The sequence below is a fragment of the Scyliorhinus torazame genome, chromosome 21 (assembly GCF_047496885.1).
Source record: "Scyliorhinus torazame isolate Kashiwa2021f chromosome 21, sScyTor2.1, whole genome shotgun sequence".
In the NCBI taxonomy this organism is placed as follows: Eukaryota; Metazoa; Chordata; class Chondrichthyes; order Carcharhiniformes; family Scyliorhinidae; genus Scyliorhinus; species Scyliorhinus torazame.
Genome location: NC_092727.1, coordinates 89,927,675 through 89,952,747, shown reverse-complemented (window position 1 = coordinate 89,952,747; position 25,073 = coordinate 89,927,675). Strand labels below are relative to the sequence as shown.

Below are 25,073 nucleotides of genomic sequence, written 5' to 3'. Positions count from 1 at the left end.
ATATCTTTATATGAACATCCTTAAGGCCATTACAGTGTAATTAGATTTATCAAACAGTAGCAAACTGGCAGGGTGGGGATAATGCGCAGAAGGTTATTTATGAAAAGGGGAGGGTCAGAAAAGTGAAGGAAAGGATAATTATTCTACAACTTATGATTAGGAAATTGCAGCTGATGTGCTTGCTGCCTGCAGCCCCGACTCTGCAACAGTAGAAGGAAACTCGAGACAAAAAACGATTGAATATTATACATGATGAGTTGGCTCCAAGAAACATAATTCCAGTTTCAAAGTCAGTGTTGTCTATAATGATGCCAGCTATTAATAGTTATTGAGAGATGGTGATTAGTCACCGACCATCTGATCATGATATTCTGCTGGGTTGATGCTTTTTTAAATATCTCTCTGCATGCTATCCATTAAAGAGGCAAGTTTAAAAACTTATGAAATCTCAGTTAAAAGCCCTCCTATGTTGACATTTATAGTTCCCTTGATGATTTCAGTCAGGGGTAACAAACCAAATAGCCTTATATGTGATGGAGAACTCTGACCTCCCCTTCCTGCCGAGTTGCAAATTTATTGAGGCCAAATTCAGACTACTTTTCGAGTTGCTGAGCGATCTGGCATGGATAGGTTTTAACCCTCGGTCATTTATGTGTCATGACTAATTTTGACGCAATTAGATTTGATCATACTAAGTTGCGTTTGCAGTTGACAGCTGAGAACTGCTCATCTCTGTAAATGTACAATTTATACTCTTGTTACTTCAAATTATTTTATTGTATTAGCAATACTATATTCAGCAGCCTTTTTGCACATAATCAAATGTTTTCATTTCGGAAATCCATGACGAGTTTTGTCAAGCTACTCATTTCTTTTTTTTAATAAACAATTTTATTGAGGTATTTTTGGCATATAAAACAGCAACATTATACTGTAGTGTACAAAAAGCAAATAAGACATTATGCAAGCATCAGCTCCCCTCTCGCAAGAACCTGCCTAAGCAACACCCTACTCTACGCTACCCTAACCCACCCCCCCACCCCCTCCTCCCCTGCTGACGATTAATTCTCCGCGAAGAAGTCAACGGATGGCTACCACCTCCGGGTGAACCCTGACAGCGATCCTCTCGAGGCGAACTTAATTTCTCCAGCCCGCGAAAGCTCGCCATGTCCGAAAGCCATACTTCAGACTTTGGGGGCTTTGAGTCCCTCCATGCCAACAGTATTCGTCGCCGGGCTACCAGGGAAACAAAGGCCAAGACGTCGGCCTCTTTCTCCTCCTGGACTCCCGGGTCCTCCGAAACCCCAAAAGTTGCCACCTCAGGACTCATTGGCACCCTAATTTTCAATACCCAGGACATGACGTCCGCGAATCGCTGCCAGTACCCCCTTAGTTTAGGACACGCCCAGAACATGTATACATGGTTCGCTGGTCCTCCGGCACATCTAGCACATTTGTCCTCCAGCCCAAAGAATTTTCCCCCTCCCCACCCCCCCACCCCCCGAGCTCCTCCTCCCATTTAAGCTTCAGTTCTTCGGTCTGTGTCTCCTCTGCTCCTATTAGTTCTTTATAAATGTCAGAGACTCTCCCCTCTCCCACCTCTCCTCTGGAAACTACCCTGTCCTGGATCCCCCTTGGTGGGAGGCGTGGGAAGGATGGTACCAATCTGCATACGGAATTCCGCACCTGCAAGTACCTGAAATCATTCCCTCCCTCCAGCCTGAACTTCTCCTCCAACACCCTCATGCTCGGGAAGCTCCCTTCCAGGAACAGATCGCCCACCCTCGCAATTCCCGCCCTCTGCCATAATTGGAACCCACCGTACATATTCCCTGGGGCAAATCGGTGGTTACCGCAGATTGGGGACCAACCCGATGCTCTCACTTCCCCTATATGCCTCCTCCACTGGCTCCAGATCCGTAGAGCCGCCACCACTATAGGGCTGGTGGAGTACCTGGCCGGCAGGAGCGGCAGAGGCGCCATAACCAAGGCTGCCAAACTGGTGCCCCTGCACGAAGCAGCCTCCATCCGCTCCCAAACCAACCCCGTACCCACCATCCATTTCCTTACCATGGCTATGTTAGCTGCCCAGTAGTAGTTGCTAAAGTTCGGCAACCCCAGCCCCCCATCCACTCGGTTCCTCTCGAGCATCGCCTTCCTCACCCGTGAGGATTTTCCCACCCAAACAAATCCCACGATAATTTTATCGCGCCTCTTAAAGAAGGACCGCGGGCTGAAGATGGGGAGACACAGAAATATGAACAAGAATCTCGGAAGAATCGACATCTTCACCGTCTGCACTCCCCCCACCAATGACAGCGGGAGCGCATCCCATCTCCGGAACTCGTCCCTCACTTGCTCCACCAACCGGGACAAGTTTGGTTTATGCAACTTACCCCAGTCTCGCGCTACTTGTATCTCTAAATATCTGAAGCTTTCCCCTACCAGCCTGAACGGCAGCCCCCTCAGCCTACTCTCCTGACCTCTCGCCCGCACTACCCACATCTCGCTCTGTGCCATGTTCAATTTATATCTTGAGAACCGACCAAATTCCCTCAGGGTTTCCATGATTCCGTCCATCCCCGTCATTGGGTCTGACACGTATAACAGCAGGTCATCCGCATATAACGAGACTTTATGTTCCACTCTCCTCGGACCAGCCCTTTCCAGTCCCTTGAAGCTCTCAGAGCAATTGCCAGCGGCTCTGTAGCCAGCGCAAACAGCAGTGGGGAGAGGGGGCATCCTTGTCTTGTCCCGCGGTGCAGTCTGAAGTAGTCAGATGTCGTCCTGTTCGTCCTCACACTAGCCTCTGGGGCCTGATATAGCAGCCTAACCCAGTCAATGAATCCGACCCCGAACCCAAAACGTCCCAGCACCTCCCATAAATAGTCCCACTCAACCCGGTCGGAAGCCTTTTCGGCATCCATTGCTACCACTACCTCGGCCTCCCTGCTCTCCGGGGGCATCATAATCACATTGACCAGCCTCCTTAGATTGGCCACCAGTTGCCTGCCCTTTACGAACTCGGTTTGGTCCTCCGCAATCACGTCTGGTACACAGTCCTCAATTCTAGACGCCAAGATCTTGGCCAGTAACTTAGCATAACAAAGAGATCGGCCTATAGGACCCACATGCCTCCGGGTCTTTATCCCGTTTCAGTATAAGCCTGCGACATCGTCGGGGGTAAGAGCCCTCTGCTTCTTGCCTCGTTGAATACCCTGACCAGCACCGGCCCCACTATCTCGGAGAACTTTTTATAAAACTCCACCGGGTATCCGTCCGGCCCCGGGGCTTTATCCGACTGCATGACCTTCAGGCCCCCCAGTATTTCTTCGGTCCTGATCGGGGCCCCCGGCCCGTCTACCAACCCCCTATCTACTCTTGTGAAGGTCAGTCCGTCCAAAAATCGCCTCATCCCCTCCGGTCCCGTGGGGGGGGGGGGGTTCCGAGGTGTACAGCTTGCTATAGAAGTCCCTAAACACCTTGTTCAGTCCTACCGGGTCCCCCACCAGGTTTCCTTCCCCGTCAACTATTTTCCGAGCGGCTTCTATCTTTCTTAGTTGTTGTGCAAGCATTCAGCTGGCCTTCTCCCCATGCTCGTATATTGCACCCTTTGCCCTTCTAAGCTGCCCACCCAGCTAGCCTGGTGGCTCCCAACTCCGGCGCCAGCGAGTCTCCCACCTATTGTTCCCTGGCTCCCCTCCCCCCGGCCCATCCAAACCACTTCCCCAAATCAGCCCTGCTTGAACAAATACTCTAAACAGGACAGAGACAGCCCGAACAATCGTGCAATTTAAGTCATACAAAACAAAATAGCAGGCACTGCCAACCATTCCTATCTGAACGCAGAAAGGGATCTCAAAAATTCCCCAAACAACCCTCCCCATATCCAAACCATTCTAACTATTCTCTTCTTCTAACAAAACTCAAACACAAAACGAAAAAGAGACAGGAAGAGAAAAAAGACAAAAAACACATAAAAACCAAGATACAAAAGCATGAAAAAACATGCAGGCACCTCTCAGAAACAAGAGAGAAAGAATTAAAAGTTCCAACACAAGTCCAAGAGTCCTCAGCTCGGGACCAACCCTTGCCTCTTTGCAAAGTCCATCGCCTCCTCGGGTTCCTCGAAATAATGGTGCTGGCCCTCATGCGTAACCCACAGTCCCGCCGGATAGAGGAGCCCAAATTTCACCTTATATAAAATCTCTTTAACTTGCCTGCAGCATGCCGTCCTTCTGGCCACCTCTGCGCTCAGGTCTTGGTGAACTCGCAGGATGCTATTGCCCCAGTTGCATCTCTGCGTGCTCTTGGCCCGTTGAAGAACCCGCTCCTTATCCAGAAACCTGTGGAACCGGACCAACATCATTCGTGAGGGACCCCCTCGCCGCGGCTGCCTCACCTGCGTTCTATGTGCCCTGTCCACCTCCGGCGGGCGAGGGAACACCTCGTTCCCCAGCAGCTTCTGGAACATACCTGTCACATATGCGGCAGCATCCAGCCCCTCGGCCCCCTCCGGGAGGCCAACGATTCTTAGATTCTGCCGGCGAGACCTGTTCTCCAGGTCCTCCAGCTTTTCCAGGAGCATTTTTTGTTGGTCTCTCAACCTTCGAACCTCCATGTCCGCCACTGTTTGAAAGTCCGCCTGCTCCTCCACCGTCTTCTCCAGCTCCTGCATCTTCTCAGCCTGGGCATCCAGCCTTTTCTCCATTCGGTCAAACGATTTCTGGAGCGTTCCAAATGATCACTTTTCAGTGCTAGGAAGTTCTCCTGCATAACCTGCACAGGTGCTCCATTGTTGGCTGAGCTGGCGGTGCCCGGGTCTGGACATCGGCCATATTGGTTTCACTCACAGCCTCCCCTTTGCCCTTGCCTGCCCACTTCTTCAGCTGAAGCTACTCATTTCTTGGTAATCGGAATTTTGATTTTGTAAAGTCGTAATGACCAGACTAAAATAACCGAACCATGTTTTTCTTAGCAAATGGTTGTTATTCAAATACTTGACAAGTGCTGTAGCTAGAATAGCAAGTCGCCTTTGGTAAACATTAGATTGATTGCTGCAGCACTTTAAAAAAAAAAAATGTTTATTCCAGGTTTTCAATAAATTTTTACAAAACACTCCAAAAAGGAAAGAAAATATATGTAAGAAAAATATGTATTATTACACCATCCCCTCCAACAACTTAAACCACTAAACATTAAACTATCTAACAAACGAAGAACAAAAATGGGGCAAATGCCCCTTACAATAATAAAAACAAAAACAAGCCAAACCCCCCCCGCCCTCCCTCTGCTGCTCTTGACCTCCACTTAACGTTCCGCGAGAAAGTCTAGGAACGGTTGCCACCGCCTGGAGAACCCCTGCACAGACCCTCACAAGGCAAACTTTATCCTCTCCAACTTGATGAACCCTGCCATGTCATTAATCCAAGCGTCCACACTTGGGGGTTTCGCATCCTCCACATTAGTAGGATCCTCCTCCGGGCTACCAAGGACGCAAAGGTCAGAACTCCAGCCTCTTTCGGCTCCTGTACTCCCGGCTCATCTGATACCCCGAATATTGCTATCCCCCAGCTCGGTTTTACCCGAGTGTCCAAGACTTTGGACATAGCCTTTGCCAAGCCCCTCCAGAACCCCTCTAACGCTGGGCACGCCCAGAACATATGGGCGTGATTTGCTGGGCTCCCTGAGTACCTCACGCATCTATCCTCCACCCCAAAAAACTTGCACATCCTCGCCCCTGTCATATCTGCCCTGTGAACCACTTTGAACTGGATCAGGCTAAGTCTGGCTCAAGACGAGGAGGAGTTAACCTTGCCCAGGGCCTCTGCCCGCAAGCCCTCATCCAGTTCCTCGTCCAGCTCCTCCTCCCACTTGCCCTTCAGCTCCTCCACCGAGGCTTCCTCCGCCTCCTGCAACTTCCTGATAGATCGCCGAGACCTTGCCCTCTCTCACCCATACATCCGAGGTCACCCTGTCCTGAATCCTCCGTGCGGGAAGCAGCGGAAATTCCCTTACCTGCCTTCTCACAAATGCCCTCACCTGCATGTACCTAAAAGCATTTCCGGGGGGTAACCCAAATTTCTCCTCCAGCGCCCCCGGGCTAGCAAAAGCCCCGTCGATAAATAGGTCACCCATCCTTTTAATTCCCGCCCAATGCCAGCTTAGGAATCCACCATCTATCCTGCCCGGTGCAAACCTATGATTATTCCGTATTGGGGACCAAATTGAGGCCCCCAACTCACCCCTGTGCCGTCTCCACTGCCCCCAGATCCTCAGTGTCACCGGCGGTAGCGGCAAAGGTTCCGTCACCAGCGCTCCCAAGCTAGTGCCCATGCATGACGCCGCCTCTAATCTTTTCCACGCCACCCCCTCTCCTTCCATTACCCATTTCCGAATCATTGCCACATTGGCTGCCCAGTAATAACTACACCGGTTCGGTAGCGCCAGCCCACCCCTGTCCCGACTACGCTCCAGAAACAGCCGCTTGACCCTCGGGGTCTTACTTGCCCATATAAACCCCATAATGCTCCTGCTTACTCGCTTAAAAGAGGCCTTGGGGATGAGGATGAGCAGGCGCTGGAACACAAACAGGAACCTAGGGAGGACGGTCATCTTAACGGACTGCACCCTGCCCACCAGGGAGGGTGGCAACACGTCCCATCTCCTAAAGTCTTCCTCCATCTGGTCTACCAACCGCGCCAAATTAAGCTTATGCAGGGCCCCCCAGGTATCCTGGCCACCTGGATACCCAAATATCGGAAACTCCTCTCCGCCCTCTTAAGCGGCAGCTCCTCCGCCCCCCTTTCCTGGCCCCTCGCATGCACCACAAAGAGCTCACTCTTCCCCACGTTAAGCTTGTAGCCTGAGAAGTCCCCAAACTCCCTAAGGATCCGCATGACCTCTACTATCCCCTCCACTGGATGTGCGATGTACAAAAACGAGACCCGATGTTCCTCCCCTCCCCGGACCAACCCCCTCCAGTTTCTAGATTCCCTCAATGCCATGGCCAGTGGCTCAATTGCCAAAGCAAACAACAGAGGGGACAGGGAGCACCCCTGTCTCGTCCCACGGTACAACCTAAAATATTCTGATCTCCGCCGGTTCGTAAATACGCACGCCACCGGGGCCTGGTATAACAATTTGACCCACCCTATGAACCCCTCCCCGAACCCAAACCTGCCAAGCACTTCCCATAGGTACTCCCACTCCACCCGGTCAAAGGCCTTCTCCGCGTCCATTGCCGCCACCACTTCTGCCTCCCCACCCTCCGAGGGCATCATAATCACATTCAGGAGCCTACGCACATTTGCATTTAACTGCCTGCCCTTCACGAACCCCGTCTGGTCCTCGTGTATCACTCCCGGGACACAATCCTCAATCCTTGTGGCTAGGACCTTTGCCAGCAACTTGGCATCTACATTAAGGAGCGAGATCGGCTGCAGCACTTTTTAATCTTGAAACAACCAACCTCAGTTCGAACTTCATAATGTCTCAACGTAGCGTGCCACCCCATCTAGTGGCCTGGCTGCAAACTGTCAAACTCCCAACAATTTAAAGGCAAGTCTGAGACTTGTGTTTATCGACATCTGATATGAGAATCCTTATCGTCACAGACAAAATCCCCCAGCTGTGGCTGGAATTCAATGCTTCTGAACTTACAAGGTGATGCCAAAAACTTTTAAAACGAGGTTTCATTTTGATTAAAATCTGTAAATGTTTTTACCAAGTTGAGATATCAAATTTTAATTAGTTTCCAGATTAATAAGTCGAAGTTGGAAAATTGGTATTTTCCCTGAATTGAAATGATTTTGCTATACCAACCATTTAACTGGTCAGTTATAGAAATTGAAAATGTGGCTTTGAGAAATCGAATTCTGTGGTCTTGTATTTTCCTAAATTCAATACACTTAGTATTACGCTCTCTGTAATTTGTAAGACTTTGAGGAAAGGTTGCTTCACTCCAGGAGTGATTTCACACACAAATAGGGATATGGTATATTAAAACAAACTTTTATTACTGACAAAGTATTACTAACTTTATCATTATAAAGACAAAATCTTTCAATTATCAGTTAGCCAATACCTATCAATACAATAAATCAATCCTAACTGCTATCTATCCCCATTTAAACCAAAACTCTTCTCAATTACAATCCATATTATATACAGTTAGCAGACTCTGGAATACTTGCTGTAAAGAGATGTCTTGGATAAACCACTTTGAGAAAGCGAGATCCTTTAGGAACCAGCTGCAGGTTTTGCTTGTCTCAATTTGCTGTCTAAACTGCTAGCTATTAAAATTGCTCCAATCCTGTTCACCGGCAAATCTTTAACTCACTGGGTGCGATTTTTCCAAAAGGGAACAAAGTTCACACAAATCGGGGTGAACCCGAGACGCAAACATTTAAGTTTCTCTTTCCACCCAGCTGACCACCCCCCATTGCTGGGGATGTTTTTGGAGAGGTTTAAAAATAGAAATGCAAGACAGTTTAAATGGAGTTTGTTGCTACAACCATTTAATTTCGAAATTATACATGTATCAGGAAGAGAAAGCCTGATTGCAGATGCTTTGTCACAACTTTGAAATGTGAGAAGACTGGAACGTTTGAAGGTGGAAGTTAAGTAATCATTTGTTGGAGCAGCACTGTGGCGCAGTGGTTAGTATTGCTGCCTCACGGTGCTGAGGTCCCAGGTTCGATCCCGGCTCTGGGTCACTGTCCGTGTGGAGTTTGCACATTCTCCCTGTGTTTGCATGGGTTTTGCCCCCACAACCCAAAGATGTGCAGGGTAGGTGGATTGGCCATGCTAAATTGCCCTTAATTGGAAAAAATTAACTGGGTACTCTAAATATATTTTAAAAATGTTTTTAAAAAGTAATCATTTGTCAGTTGGCAGCAGAGTGGGGCAGCGATAGCGTGCTGGGCCCAAACCCCAGAGGTCGATGGATCAAAACCATCCTCTGCTATGCAATCGCGCACGATGTTTTGGGTGGCATGGTAGCACAGTGGTTAGCGTTGTTGCTCCAAAGCGGCAGGGTCCCAGGTTCGATTCCTGCTTGCGTAACTGACTGCGGAGTCTGCACATTCTCCCCGTGTCTGCGTGGGTTTCCTCCGGGTGCTCCAGTTTCCTCCTCCAAGTTCCGAAAGATGTGCTTGTTAGATGAATTGGACATTCTGAATTCTCCCTCTGTGTACCCGAACAGGCGCCAGAATGTGGCGACAAGGGAATTTTCACAGTACCTTCATTGCCATGTTAATGTAAGCCTTGTGACAATAATAATGATTGTTATTATATGTACTTTGAAAATACTTGTTATCTTTCAAGCCCTAAATATAATTACACCTTTAAGGAAATCAATCAATCCATCCTGTTGAAAACAGCTAATTTAACTTGAGGCAAGGAACGCTTTACACATTCCGAATGTGTTGATTCAACTGTTGATTTTGTTCCACTCCATTTATATTGGTGACCCACTTTATTGGAATGCAAACACTTGTTATGATTACACAATGACTATAACAAAATGCATCTTTCCCTTGTCACAGCTTGATTATGCAGATGATGCAACAGAACGGCGCCGTGTTATGGAGGTGGAGAAGCAGGACACAGAAGAACTTCGACAAAAGTATAAGGTAAGAAGTAGATATTTTTGGACGCACTGCAGTGCTGACGGTCCAGTGTCTCCCTCAATGTGTGTACGATCAGCAATTATTATGTAGAAAAAAAAGAAAATCTGTCTGAGCAAAGTCACAAAAATGCATATGTGTGCTTTTACTTGCTCTCCAATTGTTTCCTCTCCTGCCAGGATTGTGATGTTGCACCTCAGCTGTTTGTATTTTTAAATAAAGTACTTTTCCTGGCTTTACTGACCATTGGAAATACTGAAAATGAACAACAATTAATATCTCATTAATACACTCCAGAGCCAACTGACATGAGCTGATACTAATTTTGAATCTATCGTGTAAGACCTTTCAAGTTTTTTAAATGAAATCCAACATGCAGTTATAAAAGTTTAGAAATGATGTGTTGATTTTCTGATCTCTGACTTGAGCCATTGGCGAAAAACCGATTCGTAAAACCATGCACAGCAAAGTTAACATTTTCAACATTATTTGCTTAAAAGGTAACGGTGAAAAGCTGGTATAATGATCTTGTTTTTCATTGTTGGAATGAGGGCTTTGCTGAAAAGGCAAGCTCCTCATCCATCCCCTAGTTTCCCATGAAAAAGGACTGGTGAGCAGTTGTCTGAGCTGCTGCATTCTTTGTGTTTAAGTTCCTTGCACAGTGTGTCAGGTAAGAACTTTTTGGACCAGCAGATGTTGAAAATGATGAAGGAGGGGGCTTCCGGGTGCGGCTATGCAGAGCTAGGTCGCATATTCGGCAGCTCCCGCTTGGAACGGACCTTTGGGCTCTTTTACAGGGCCCCCACGGCATTTGTTTGACATTTCCTGGTGTGGGAAGAAGACTGCAGCATCCCCCTGACGGTGTCCCCCCGTTAATGTTGTGTCTTTTGGCTGCCAGACCCGGCAGAAACAGTGAAGGATTTGGCTTGATCTGCAGCAATAGACAGAGGCCTCTTACAGCATGCAGGCGGGGCAAGGGCAAGCTTAAAGCTGCAATCTGACTTGACTCTATCAAAGGTGAATTCTAGCAGCAGAGGGAACAACTGTGAAAGGATCTACCAAGGCCATTGAAGAGGCGGGGACGAGGCTTCTGGTGGCGGCCATGGAGGAGTGGGTCGCGCATTCGGCAGCTCCTGTCTGGAACCGTCTCACAGACCTTTTTCAGGAGTTTCCATAGACTTTTTGGGGCAGACTGGTGAAGCAAACACTGCAAACTTCTATGAAACGGACCAGAAGTGTAACGGCCAAAGGAGCGGCACTGGAGCAACGGGAGAAGCGAGGGAAAGAAAACAAAATGGCGGCGGCCAGGGACAAAGGGGAGCTGCAGGAGTTCATCAAGCGCTGCTTCGAGGAGCAGCGCGAAGAGATGCGCAAAGAGATGTTGGCGCCTATGCTTTCAGCAATTGAAGGACTTGGGATCACGCAGAAGGCCCACGAAGCTAAGATCCAGGAGGTACAGAAAAGAGTCAGTCAGAATGAGGATGAGCTCGTGGGCCTGGCGGTGAGAGTGGAGCAGAACGAGGCGCTACACAAGAGGTGGGCGGGAAGACTCGATGACCTGGAGAACAGGTCGAGGAGAAAGAATCTGCGAATCCTGGGTCTCTCTGAGGGAGTGGAGGGGGCTGATGCCGGGGCATACGCGAGCACGATGCTCGAGACGATGATGGGCACGAAGGCCCCTTCGAGGCCGCTGGAGTTGGACGGGGCACATCGGGTGCTGGCGAAGAAGCCCCAGGCAAATGAGCCGCCAAGGGCGATGGTGGTGAGGTTCCACCGGTTCACGGACAGAGAGTGGGTCCTGAGATGGGCCAAGAAGGAGCGGAGCAGTAAGTGGGACAATGCAGAGATCCGAATATACCTGGACTGGAGCACGGAGGTTGCAAAGCGGAGAGCGGGTTTCAACCGGGCCAAAGCGGCGTTGTACCGGAAAGAAGTGAAATTCTGAATGCTGCAGCCAGCGCGACTGTGGGTCACATACAAGGGCCAACACTATTACTTTGCAACGCCTGAGGAGGCGTGGACCTTTGTACAAGCCAAAAAGTTGGACTCTAACTGAGGGTTTGTGAGGGTGGGGGGATGTTTTGGGGTTTGATGTGTGATGGTTGTTGTATTTAGGGGGTCAATTACGCGCAGGGAATGTTACATGGGCTGGGGGAGAGAGACAAGGCCGCGACAAGAGCTGCGCCAGAGGGGACGGAGCGGGCTTTGGAAAGCACGGGTTTTTTTCCCCGCGCGCGGGAAGAAAGGCGGGAAGGGGAACGGAGGAATTCATATGGATTGGGAGACTCCCACGCGGGGAGGTCAATGGGACGGCGGGGGAAGCCGGGGCCACCAGGCGTCAGCTGACTTACGGGAGTGACATGGGGGGAGCAAAAAAGCTAGACAGGGGTCTAGCGGGGGGGAGGGGGGGTGGGGGGAAAGGGTTGCTGCTGCACTGGCCGAAAGGGAATGGGACACAGAAGAGGTGGTCGGGACGGGGGTCCCCCCTCTGGGGGACTGGAGGGTGAGGGAGGCGTGGACACGGGACTGGCCCAGAAAAGGAGATGGCTAGCCGGCGGGGCGTGGGGGGGGGTGAGAGCCCCTCCAATCCGGCTGATAACGTGGAATGTGAGGGGCCTGAATGGGCCGGTGAAGAGGGCTCGAGTGTTCGCGCACTTAAAGGGACAGAAGGCGGACGTGGCCATGCTCCAAGAGACACATCTGAAGGTGGCGGACCAGGTCAGGTTAAGAAAGGGGTGGGTAGGACAGGTATTCCACTCGGGACGCGAAGAATAGAGGGGTGGCAATATTGGTGGGAAAGCGGGTGTCATTTGAGGCCAAGACTATTGCAGCGGACAATGGAGGGCGATATGTAATGGTGAGCGGTAGGCTGCAAGGGACGTGGGTGGTGTTGGTAAACGTATACGCCCCAAACTGGGATGATGCAGGATTCATGAAGCGCATACGTCCTGGGAGGGGGGGGGGGAAGGGGGGACTGCCTGGGAGGGTGGATGAGCAAGAGATAACATGAAGGGTTGGGGAAACTGGCACGTACGGGTGAGGGCCAGTGTACAAAGCTGTGTAAATATATCATTTTGCCATGTATATATCTTGCTCTGCGCGATTTCTCGGTTTTTTTTTTGTTACGGGGGTGGGGGGGGGGGGGGTTATTGTTTGTAAGGGAGAAAAATTGTGTTAAAAAACTTTAATAAATATATTTAAAAAAAAAAAGAAAATGATGAAGGAATGGTAATATAGGTACACGTCGAGATTCTGTGATTTGATGGGGAGCTTAGAGGTGTGATAGTTTTCGCATGCACCCTACTTCCCCACCCCCCCTCCCTCCCCGGTTAGTTGTTTAATTGTCCACCATTATTCATAACTGGATGTGGCAGGACTGCAGGGTTTAGATCTGATCCGTTGGTTGTGGGCTCATTGAACTTTGTCAGTTGCATGCTGCTACTGTTTGGCATGTAAATAGTCCTGTGTTGTAGCTTCACCAAGTTGACATCTCATTTTTAGGAATGCCTGATGCTGATTTCTGCCTCCACTGAGTTCCACTTCCTCCTTGACCCAACCTCATTACAAATCTCTCCTTCCCCCCGCCCCCCCCCCCCCATAAATTCATCTCATCCTATTTTGAACCTGGTGCTGAGCCTGGCTTGCCCTCCTCCACTCATCATTGAATCAAACTTGATCCCCTGTCTTTGTGGTAATTGTCGCGTGGGAGATACGCGGGGGACCATGAGGTTACATATTCTGGTTCAGTACAATTCTTGCTGCTACTGATGGCTCACAGCGTTTCATGGATGCCCTGTCTTGAGTTGCATGATCTGTTCGAAATCTGTCCTATTTAGCATATTGATAGTTCCACTTAACACGATGTGAAGATGGGACTTCGCCTCCACTGGACTGGGTGTGGTAACTCCAACCAATACTGTCATAAATTGATGAATCTATGACAGTTGGATTGGTGAAGATGAGGACAAGTTGGATTTTCCCTCTTGGTTTCCTAACTCCCTGCCGGAGGCCCAATTATGAAAGATGCAGCTGTGACCTGAGTCTGGAGGTTGCAGAATAGGATGTGATAAAAATATTGGGGGGGGGGGGGTTGTCATGGGGTTGGGTCATGGGGCCTGTGGAAATCAGTGGAGGCAGGGTTAGTCACAAAGTAGAGTGGAGGACAATGTTATCTAATAGTCTTAGACATTCAGAGTTTTTGGAAGTCCTTGCACAGTGTGTCAGGTAAGATTTCTTTGTCCCAAAACAAGAAAACAATCTTGTGGAATTTGAACAACATTGCCTATACAACTAGAAAGCCTTGTATTCATTGTCATAGTACTTTGAAAATGGCTTTGATATATTAATTAATGTGATACATTTAGAACATCAGGAAAATTTGCATGCAATTTAACTTGTAATAAAGCTAATATTTTCAAGCGTAGAGAGTAGACAGACTAGAGATCAGTAATTTGATCAAGAAATACATTTGATGGCCTGGATTGAAAATGTAAAAATAAAGATTGAAAGTAAAGTGGTATTTACAATAATGATATGATTAAGTATTTATTCTGGTGTTGTGAGCAGAGAACAAGAAGGTTTAGCTGTGCAGGAATGATTTATTATTTAATAATTTGTAGTACTGCACATCAAGGTAATGAACTCAGAAAGAATGCCCAGATTGTTTTAGCCCTGATGAGGGAATGCTTAATCCACTCATGTTTTTTTGACTGTTTGAGATTTACAAAGTGCTGCTTCTTATTGTGCTGAGCTTAATGAGTGACTTCTTGCTACAGGCCCATGTTTGCAAAGCAGCATATTATCAATTTGGTCTCCAGTTGCAGCATAGATTACTTTGGCTACGTTTGCACATCAGCAAACAGCAGGAGAGATTTTTGTGAGGTGATAACAGTCATCACCCATAGTTTGATACTAGATTTGTGTATTGCATTAGGGAGTGTATTGCCATTAGGGGTGGGAAATTTTAAATGTTTTGACAGTCTTCTAGACTGGTGAAATATGCATGCATTTTTTCATAGTTTTTCAGCACTTATCAAACGATCAGTGCATATAATGGTTCACCTCGGCTCAAAATTCCACAACCAAACCAATCACACAGATGTTTAAAAATCAAATTAAGTGGTTTATTTTTTTTTTAATAGGGAAAATTAAAATGTTCTGAAAGATTTTGTGCAACCAAGAGAGGAAATGTATTTTTTTAAACCAAATTTGACTAAAGTAATAGCTTTCTGTTTCAGTCCTGAAGGTACCACATTAAAACTCTACATACTCTCACACATTCGGATAGCGTGAATCTAATTGCCTCATTAAAACTTCAGAAATCTTTAATTGTTCAGTTCAGAGTTTCCAATAAACTTTCATTTTTATGGGCCATATCATTGATTAAATATTTAACTGGATTGAACATGTAAATAAATTAAAAGCCGGGTTCCAAGAACACTTCATATCCTTTCAAGTTGTGAGATATCAAAAAATGCATTGAAAAGTCACAAACCATCATTTAAGGATGACTGAAGTATGAATAAGCTTTTTTTTATTCATTGTTGCAGACCTTGTGGGCAGTGCAAAGCAGTTTCTTTTTATGTATTTTGGAATGTTAGCGTTTTTTGCAAAAGGACTGGAGTATAGCAGTAGAGAAGTGTTGTTGCAATTGTATAGGATGTTGGTGAGACCACCTCTGGAGTATTGTGTCCAGTTTTGGTCTCCTTATTTGAGAAATGATGTAGTGGCATTGGAGGCAGTTCAGAGGAGGTTCACCAGATTGATTCCAGGGATGAAAGGGTTGACGTATGATGAGAGATTAAACAGTTTGGCTTCTACTCGCTAGAGTTTAGAAGAATGAGAGGAGATATATCGAGGTGTATAAAATACTAAATGGGATTGATAAAGTAAACATGGACCAAATGTTCTCCCTTGTGGGGCAATCTAGAACGAGAGGTCACGGATATAGACTGAGAGACGGTAGATTTAGAACTGAGATTAGGAGGAACTCCCCGCAGAGGCTGGTGAATTTGTGGAACTCTGCCCCTTACTGCAGTGAAATCTGAGTCATTAAATGGTTTCAAGAAGGACATAGATATATTTCTGATTTATAAAAAAAAAAAAGGTTAAAGGGATATGGGCAACAGGCGGGGAGGTGGATTTGAGACCAGGCAAAGATCAACCATGATCTGATTGAATGGCGGAGCAGCTCGAGGGGTTGAATTGCTTACTTCTGCTCCTAATTTCTATGTTCATATGTGAAAAGGGTCTGTCCATCTATGAACTGTTTGGTACCTCATAACCAGAAATCTCAGTTTTGTTTAGTACATAATTTATAGTCATTTTCAGTTGCATTTTACAGTCGGTCAGTACTGGGGATGACCTTCCAGGATTTTAAAGTGCTTTTATTATGCAGAAATGAAATGTGATGAAAGGAATTTTTTTGTACAAGTCTATAATTGTACTTTAAAAAAAATTTGATTGCAGCTGCATGAATGGATCGGGCGGGTTGAGGGCATTTGTCTGAGGCATTATTGCACTTCATGTTGCAAATAACACTAATAAAAATGGCATTCACCAAAATGTCACCCAGTTCTTTGAAGCTTCTTCATTCTGAAATGTTAATTGTGGTTAAGATGTCAGTGAATTATTTTGCATTTTTATTTGATGGACGCAATGTTAAGGAATACTGAAACTAAGTGGCAGTTTTTTTAACTGTCAGAAAATCGGTTCTTCACAATTCATCTTCCTTTTAGTCAAAATTGCAGAATTATAGGAGCACAGGTATACGCAGTGGCATCCTAATGGGTTTCTGACGTCAAAACTTCATTTGAATATTAGTTTATGTGGGGGTGCCTGTTGTAAATAGACAAAATTTAGAATATAACTTCTGATTTGATTTTCAAAATAGATTAAATCTAGGTAGCAAGTGGTACGCAGATGAGTATAGGTGAGAAATAGTTGAGGTACACCATCGAGCCATAACTGCACCTGTTTTTACAGCATTTAGATAGGATCTTTTTGTATGGTTCAAATTGTGTTGAATTTTTATTCTGCTCAGATTGAGGAATGTCAGCCTACCTCCTCTGAGATACCAACTGCAGCATCAGAATGTTCGAGGGACATGAATGAATAACTACATATGTTGGCTCAATATTATGCTTAATGCTAAGCTTAACTGCACGCTGTAAATCTGTCTTTCTTTGCAGGCTTTAAATTTTGCTATTGACAAAAGCAGGCAGTCCGATCCACGTAGGTCTAAATATTTTGGTGGGTCTACCATATTGGTTTCAGGTTAGACCCTAAGAGCTGTCTAGGGGAGAGACAGGGTGATGATTTTATGCAACAGTTTGGCATGATTTGAACCATGGCCATGGTTTCAAAAGGCACTTCACTAACTCTTTTATCAACAAGTCATCTGGAAAAATTGTTTCATTAGAAGTTATTGAAAATATAATTCAATAGCATCACGATAATGGACCAAGAAGCCTTTTCTCCTTAAATTTTCATGTTTTTTTTATATGTCTAATGGATTGCTGCTACAATACAGCTTTCTTATAAAGGCATGTCATGGTGAAAATCAATACATGATTGATGTTGTGGCCGGATCCACTTTTAAACTAATGGTCTACAAAGACTACAAAGAGAGACTCCAGCAGTATTGAATTAAAGTGATGGAAAGCATTCCATGGCCGATGGCAGAAAAAAATTTTATAATAGAGATTGAATTCAGGGGATTGCCAGGAGAGATTGAAGATGCAGGCCCCAAATTCTCACTATCATCCTCCAAAACCATTCTTTAGGACATGCAAGAGATTCCTTTGATATTGTGGGTACCTTGATTGTATTGACGTCTTCATCATCCATGGTATTCTTTCTCGATCTACATGACCTGCTTCTAGTTCAAAGGAGCAATATCCCAATTCTTTTGAGCATTTGTATGACGAAAGAATGAAACCAGTGCAAAGTCAGACTTGGTGATAGGTGCAGTTATGCCTGATCTTTTAATATTTTGACAATGATGAATCTAATGGGATAGCTGGAAAATTAGAAAAGTACCTTGTAAATCAGTGAAAACAAGCTCCAAAGGCCATTGTAACAACCAATCAAAAACCTAAATTGCATTTGTAACTTAATTGGATTAACCTATGGATTGCTGCTATACTTGACATTGGTTAGCGCAATATGAATATCGGCCAGTTGGTTCCCCATTTCTGTAGCCCAACTGTAACTTCAGTTTTGCCCAGGTGAGAGTTCTGTCTATGTATTCATTCTCATTCCTCACTAGCAATGCACACTCCAACTTGCAGTGAAGCTCCACTGTTACAACGTAGTAGAAACTGCTGTGGTATAGCTGCACTCTTGGGATATGTCAAATCTAAAGTGGTGCAGCCAGATAACGGAATTTGGCTGTGACTGCTTCTGTTTAATGGATAAATCTCTAAATATTTATCCAAATGCGTATATTTTCAAAACCCAGTAACTGTTGTTCTCCTAATCTCTGATGATTCTCAGAAAAACAGATAAAATTATATAGTGTGCTGCTGAGAAATGTTATGCATTCAGGGAATGATACAGCACAGGAAGAGACAGTTCATGTAATTATGCCTGTGTCAGCTTTTAGACAGAGCCGCAGCAGGGTAGCACAGTGGTTAGCACTGTTGCTTCACAGCTCCAGGGTCCCAGGTTCGATTCCTGGCTTAGGTCGCTGTCTGTGTGGAGTCTGCACGTTCTCCCTGTGTCTGCGTGGGTTTCCTCCGGGTTCTCCGTTTCCCTCCCACAAGTCTGGAAAAACATGCTGTTGGGTCAGTTGGATGTTCTGAATTCTCCCTCTGTGTACCCGAACAGGTGCCGGAATGTGGCGACTAGGGGATTTTCACAGTAACCTCATTGCAGTGTTAATGTAAGCCTACTTGTGACCTTAAACATTAAAAAAAAATAGTCCCATTCTTCTGCCGCTTCCACATAGCCCTGCAAAGTTTTCCCCTCAAAGTGGTTAGTGAACCTGCTTCTAGTACCCTTTGCAGTGGTGCAGGCCTCATTGCCCAAATTCACTGCATGAAAACAATTCATCTCGCTTCTAGTCTTTTTTTGCCAATTTGCTATTAGAAGCAGCCTCTCCTCCATTATCCTAGCAAAACTGTTTATGAGTTTGAACCTATTGCATATCCTTCACTTTTTCTGCTCTGAGAAGAACAGCCATAGCTTTTTTCGACTCTTCACATAACTGATGTCCCACATCTCTGATACTATTCTAGCATTTCTCCTCTGCATCCTTTCAAGACATTGACATCCTTCCTGAAGTGTGATGCCCAAAAATGTGCATGGTATACCCAACCAGTGTTTTATAAAAGGTTTGAGCAACTTTCTTGCTTTTGTATTCTATGCCCCTGTTTATAAAGCCAAGTGTCCTGCATACTTTTGCCACAACTTTAAAAAAATATTCGTTCATGAGGTGAGGACATCGCTAACCAGGTTACCATTAGTTGCCCATCCCTCATTGTATTGATAAAGTGGTGATGTGCTACTTTTTGAACCGGACTCCTTGATGCCACATATGGTGAAATGCTGCTTTGTCGTCAAGGGCAGTCACTGTCACCTCGCCGCTGGAGTTCAGCTCTTTGTCCACATTTGAACCAAGGCTGTAATGAGGTCAGGAGCTGAGTGGGCCTCGTGAAACCCAAACTGAGCATCAGTGAGCAGAATATTGCTGAGTAAGCACTGACAATGATACTTTCCATAACTTTACTGATGATTGAGAGTAGGCTGATAGGGTGGTAATTCCAAAGAAAGAACAAAGAAAATTACAGCACAGGAACAGGCCCTTTGGCCCTCCCAGCCTGCGCCGATCCAGATCCTTTTGGCTGGGTTGGATTTGTCTTGCTCTTTGTGAACAGGTTGTATCTGGGCAATTTTCCACATTGATGGGTAGATAGATGCCAGTTGTTATTTTTCACTTAAAAAAAATAAATTTAGAGTACCCAATCTTTTTTTTCAATTAAGCAATTTAGCATGGTCAATCCACCTACCCTGCACATCGTTGGATTGTGGGGGTGAAACCCACGCAGACACGGGGAGAATGTGCAAGCTCCACACGGACAGTGGCCCGGGGCTGGGATCAAACCCAGGTCCTAGGCACCGTGAGACAGCAGTGCTAACCACTGTGCTGTCCTGCCATAGATGCCAGTGTCTTGTTGTACTGGAACAGCTTTTCTAGGGCGCACAGCTTGTTCTGGAACACAGGTCACCAGTACTATTGCTGGGATATTTCAAGGTCCATAGCCTTTGCATTATCCGTGGTCTGCAGCTGTTTCTTGAAATCACGTGGAGGTGAGTAGAACTATCTGGCTTGTGTAATGCTGGGAACCTCAGGTGGAGGCCAAAATGGATCATTCACTTGGCATTTCTGGCTGAAGATGGCTGCTTTGACAGTCATTCAGACTCGACGTTAGTTCCCTTTCCTCACCATCTATGCTGTCAGACCTGCTGAGTTTGTCTAGTAATTTCTGTTTTTGTTTCAGATTCCAGCATCCGAAGGAGTTTGCTTTTATGTTGTCCAGTAATCTTGGATGCTGAATTTTTGGAGGTTTCAGCTGTCTGATACATTTTTGTATCAAGACAATCTTGTGGAATCCGAATAACATTTAAGATATACAGAACTAGAAAACCTTGTGTTCATTGTCCTAAAACTTTGAAAGTTAGTTTGATTTAACGCAAAATTAAATTGATCGGTTCAGAACGTCAGGAAATTTGCATTCAGTTGAACTTGTAGTAAAGCGAATATTTTCAGAAAGTGTAGAGTGTAGTCAGACCAGAGATCACCACTAGAGGTCAGTAATTCTATCCAAATTAAGTTGATGGCCTGGATTGAAAATTTAAAATTACAGAAAGTTTGAATGTTAAGCTGTTATTTCCAAGAATGTAGTATGATTAAGTATTTATTCTACTGCTGTGAGAAGAGAACAAGAATGTTTAGCTGAGAAGGGATGATTTGTTTAATAATTTGTAGTACTGCAAATCAAGGCCATGAACTTTCCAAAAGAATGCCCAGTTTATTTCGGTCCTAATAAGGATATGCTTATTAGTCCACTGACCTTTTTAAAAAACATTTAAAAAAAAAATTTAAAGTACCCAATTCCAATTAAGGGGCAATTTAGTGTGGCCAATTCACCTATCCTGCACATCTTTGGGTTGTGAAGGTGAGACCCACGCAAACACGGGGTGAATGTTGAGGTGTACCTGCTGCCACTGTGCATCGGTGGTAAAGGCAGTGAATATTTAAGGTGTTAGATGACGTGCTAATCAAATGGGTTGCTTTGTCCTGGATGTTTTTGAATGTTATTGGATCTACACTCATCCAGGCAAGTGGAGATTATTCCATCACACTCCTGACTTGTGCCTTGTAGTTGGGGGACAGCCTTGGAAGTCAGGAGGTGAGTTACTCACTGCTCAGAAGGGCGGGAATTCTGCTGAGAATAACTCACCTGACTTATAAAAGTATGTGCCTTAATTCCACGAAGCATTGTGCTGGAAGGTTGTAAAAATGTTTGGAAATATGCTTGCCGTAAATTTGTTGTTGTAGAATCCCTACAGTGCAGAAGGAGGCCATTCGGCCCATCAGGTCTGTACTGACCCTTCGAAAGAGCAACCTATTTAGGCACAATTTCCCACTCTAACCTCATAACCCCTCCCAACCTTTGAATACTTAGGGTAATTTATCATTGCCAATACGCCTAACCTGAATATCTTTGGACTGTGCAAGGAAACTGGAGCACCCGGAGGAAACTCACCCAGGCATGGGGAGAATGTGCAAACTCCACACAGTCACCCAAGGTCTGAATTGAACCCAGGACCCTGGTGCTATGAAGCAGCAGTGCTAACCACTGTGCCACCCATGTATAATAGGATTAGAAAAAAAAGATGTAAAAATCTCTGTTCTAGTTGTCGAATAAAAGTTGTTTTTAAATTTGAGGTATTTCAAAAATTGTTAATTGTTGTAGTGCCCGATAATACTCTGATGTATCAACATTTAATATATTAGTACTAAATGTTTCTGTCTGCTACTTTAATGGAGACAATGGAATGCCAATGCTGTCCAAAGCACCATAATAATAATCTTTATTAGTGTCACAAGTACAATGAAGTTACTGTGAAATTCCCCTAGTTGCCACACTCCGGCGCCTGTTCGGTACACTGAGGGAGAATTCAGAATGTGCAATTCACCTAACAAGCACGCCTTTTGAGACTTGTGGGAGAAAGCCGGAGCACCCAGAGGAAATCCACGCAGGGAGAATTTACAGATTTTGTACAGTAATCCAAGCCGGCAATCGAATCCGGGTCCCTGACGTTGTGAAGCAACAGTGCTAACCATTCTGCTACCGTGCCGCCTATGTTACACATGGACCAGGTATTAAGAATACTGCAACGACCACCAGCCTTTTGGTTTCAATTTAGGATAAATTAAGCTTTCGAGCATAGATCAGTGGCTTCTTGAGATGCAAGTGACCATATCCACTTCTAACGTTTGCTTTGCTGTTTGAGCATATTGTTTGCCAGCTGTTTAGCCTTTCTGCAACTGCTGAAAACTATGAATTGTTAAACTGTTTCAATTCTTAAACAGTAATGATGCCAGTCTTTTTGGTAGCACAGAGTAGTGGTAATGTAGAATTGCAAAGAATGTACAGCACAGAAACAGACCATTTGCCCCAGTTACACTGCTGGTGTTCAGGTCCCCTGAAGACGCAAGTTTCCTCCCATTCATCTACTGCATCTCAGCTTTTTGCCATATCTTTCTGCCCTCTGTTTCTGCTTCTGCTTTCTCTCGTGCCGTCATCTAGCTTTTTGAAAATATCTTTGCTATTTGTCTCCACTTCCTGTGGTAGCAGGTTCCATATTCCCTACCCTCTTTTTGAGGACATTTCTCAGTTATTAATAAATTCAATTAGGAAATATCTTGCATTTATGGTCCCTAGTTTTGAGTTCCACAAGTGAAAACATTCTCCACATATGCCGTTAAGCCAGTCATAATTTAAAGGCTTCTATCTGGTGATCTCTAAATTTTCACTTTTAAAAAAAAACGAAGCCCCAACCTGTTCAATCTTACCCAATAGTTGTAACCTCTCAGTTCCAGTGCCATCCGTGCCAATGTTTTCATGCTTCTATGTACTTTTGTTGTAATGGAGACCAGACTGTGCAACATTCCAGGTATGACCCTCCTAGAGTCTGACATAAATGTAATATAACTTCACGTCTTTGCATTCAATACCCCTCGAAATAAATCTTGGTACTCTGTGGGCATTTTGTTGATCGCAAAATTACTGCTAGTGATGGGTTCCCCTGTATTCTGGGATCCCTTTGCTCTTCCACCCTCTTCAGTTTTTTTATTTCAAAGGTTCTGTCTTTGCTACCACAGTGCCCTCATATGTTTTCGTGTTTAAGCTCATTTGCCCCTAATTACCCTGTCTGCACGTTTTCTAATGTCTTGCATTTTGTTGCTTTCTTCCTCTGTGTTGACTTCATTCTTTGCAATCCCGACTCCACGATTGGTATCACCTGCAAATTTTTATATTCAGCCCTAAAACAAATTATGAATGTAGATTATGGAAAGCAGTAATATTCGCATCTTTCGTAAAATGTCCATTCTTTCTTCATATTTAGTTTAAAATTGAGACGCAGTTATTCAATATTTCTGTTGTTACCTGTGAGCTTGTCTTGCTCATCCTTTAGTGACCCGGGGCGAAATTCTCCCGAAACGGCGTGATGTCCGCCGACTGGCGCCCAAAACGGCGCCAATCAGACGGGCATCGCGCCGCCCCAAAGGTGCGGAATACTCCGCATCTTTGGGGGCCGAGCCCCAACAGTGAGGGGCTAGGCCGACGCCGGAGGAATTTCCACCCCGCCAGCTGGCGGAAACGGCCTTTGTTGCCCCGCCAGCTGGCGCGGAAATGACATCCCCGGGTGGCGCATGCGCGGGAGCGTCAGCAGCCGCTGACAGTTTCTCACGCATGCGCAGTGGAGGGAGTCTCTTCCGCCTCCGCCATGGTGGAGACCGTGGCGGAGGCAGAAGGGAAAGAGTGCCCCCACAGCACAGGCCTGCCCGCGGATCGGTGGGCCCCGATCGCGGGCCAGGCCACCGTGGGGGCACCCCCCGGGGCCAGATCGCACCGCGCCCCCCCCCCCCCCCAGGATCCCGGAGCCCGCCCACGCCGCCTTGTCCCGCCGTTCAAAAGGTGGTTTAATCCACGCCGGCGGGACAGGCAATTTATCGGCGGGACTTCGGCCCATCCGGGCCGGAGAATCCAGCGGGGGGCCCGCCAACCGGCGTGGCCCGATTCCCGCCCCCGCCGAATATCCGGTACCGGAGACTTCGGCAACCGGCAGGGGCGGGATTCACGGCAGCCCCCGGCGATTCTCCAACCCGGCGGGGGGTCGGAGAATGACGCCCCCTGTCTCTCTACTTTTCCATTTAATTGCATCAACAGAATATTTTTTATATATTCTATGATTTAATTTTGCAATTTATTTGTGCCTTCCCGATGGATTTTTTTTAGCATCTCTCCTAAATTCCTCCTTTCCCCTTTTGTCATCTTCGCATTTAAAATCCAAATATTCATTATTCATTTTTTTAGATATAGTTCTCTGTTTATCAACTTTGCTCCACATTTAACTACTTATTTCTGACTCTTAGTGGAATACATCTTGCAATCTATTGATTATTCTTTTAAGTTTTCCCATTTTTTATGTCTTGGCTTCTCAAGACTTTCTCCCAGTTTACCTTCAGTATCACCTTCATTTCCTCATAATTTACTCTTTTCCAATCTATTACTTTAGTCTCTGTCTGATTATTGTCCTAATCTTTAACTTTACTATGTTGTGATCACTTGTAAAGTCACCATAGTCCCAGATGACCATAGGCTGCTTTGCCCTTGGAGGGGAGAGCTGCCTGGTGGTGATTTAACCTCAGGTCCACCCTACCTCAGGCTCAGGGTAAGATTAAGCAGGCGGGAGCCTTTATGAATAACTTCAGCCGGTATGGGAATTGAACCCGTACTGTTGGTCTCACTCTGCATCACAAACCAGCTGTCCAGCCGCATGAGTTAAACCATTACTGGAATATACAGTTTGGAGATAGCCTAAGTTTGTTGTGTGGCGAAAACACAAATACAATTAAATCGCAGAATCCAAATATCCTCAATGTCAGCACCAAGTGCTCAGTCTGATTTTTTGTTTAGCACTTCAGTGGAACTACAGGACAAAAAGGGTTTTTTAAAAGCTAGGGGTTCAATTTCTTATGTATGGAACAGGTAAAATCTTTAGAAACATGTGCGTAACTTTGAGATATTGAGATTTTTTAAAGCATCATGGTGTAGTTTTACAATTTTCTACCATGGTGAGGAGAAATGGCTGAATAACAAAGAAATGCAAGTCAGGGCCAACTATAAACACATCTTTGAGTGAGGAGTA

At 45.8% G+C, this 25,073-nt stretch overlaps 1 protein-coding gene across 6 annotated transcripts in view; it reads left to right on the top strand.

The window, feature by feature from the left end:
* The window catches only part of gpatch8 (G patch domain containing 8), a 242,518-nt gene that overhangs the window by 111,376 nt on the left and 106,069 nt on the right, over positions 1-25,073 (top strand). For all 6 annotated transcript variants that reach the window (XM_072487048.1, XM_072487050.1, XM_072487053.1 and 3 more), the window contains one exon: positions 9,549-9,635. In XM_072487048.1, coding sequence (XP_072343149.1) covers positions 9,549-9,635 — 87 coding nt within the window. The remainder of the gene's footprint in view (positions 1-9,548; positions 9,636-25,073) is intronic.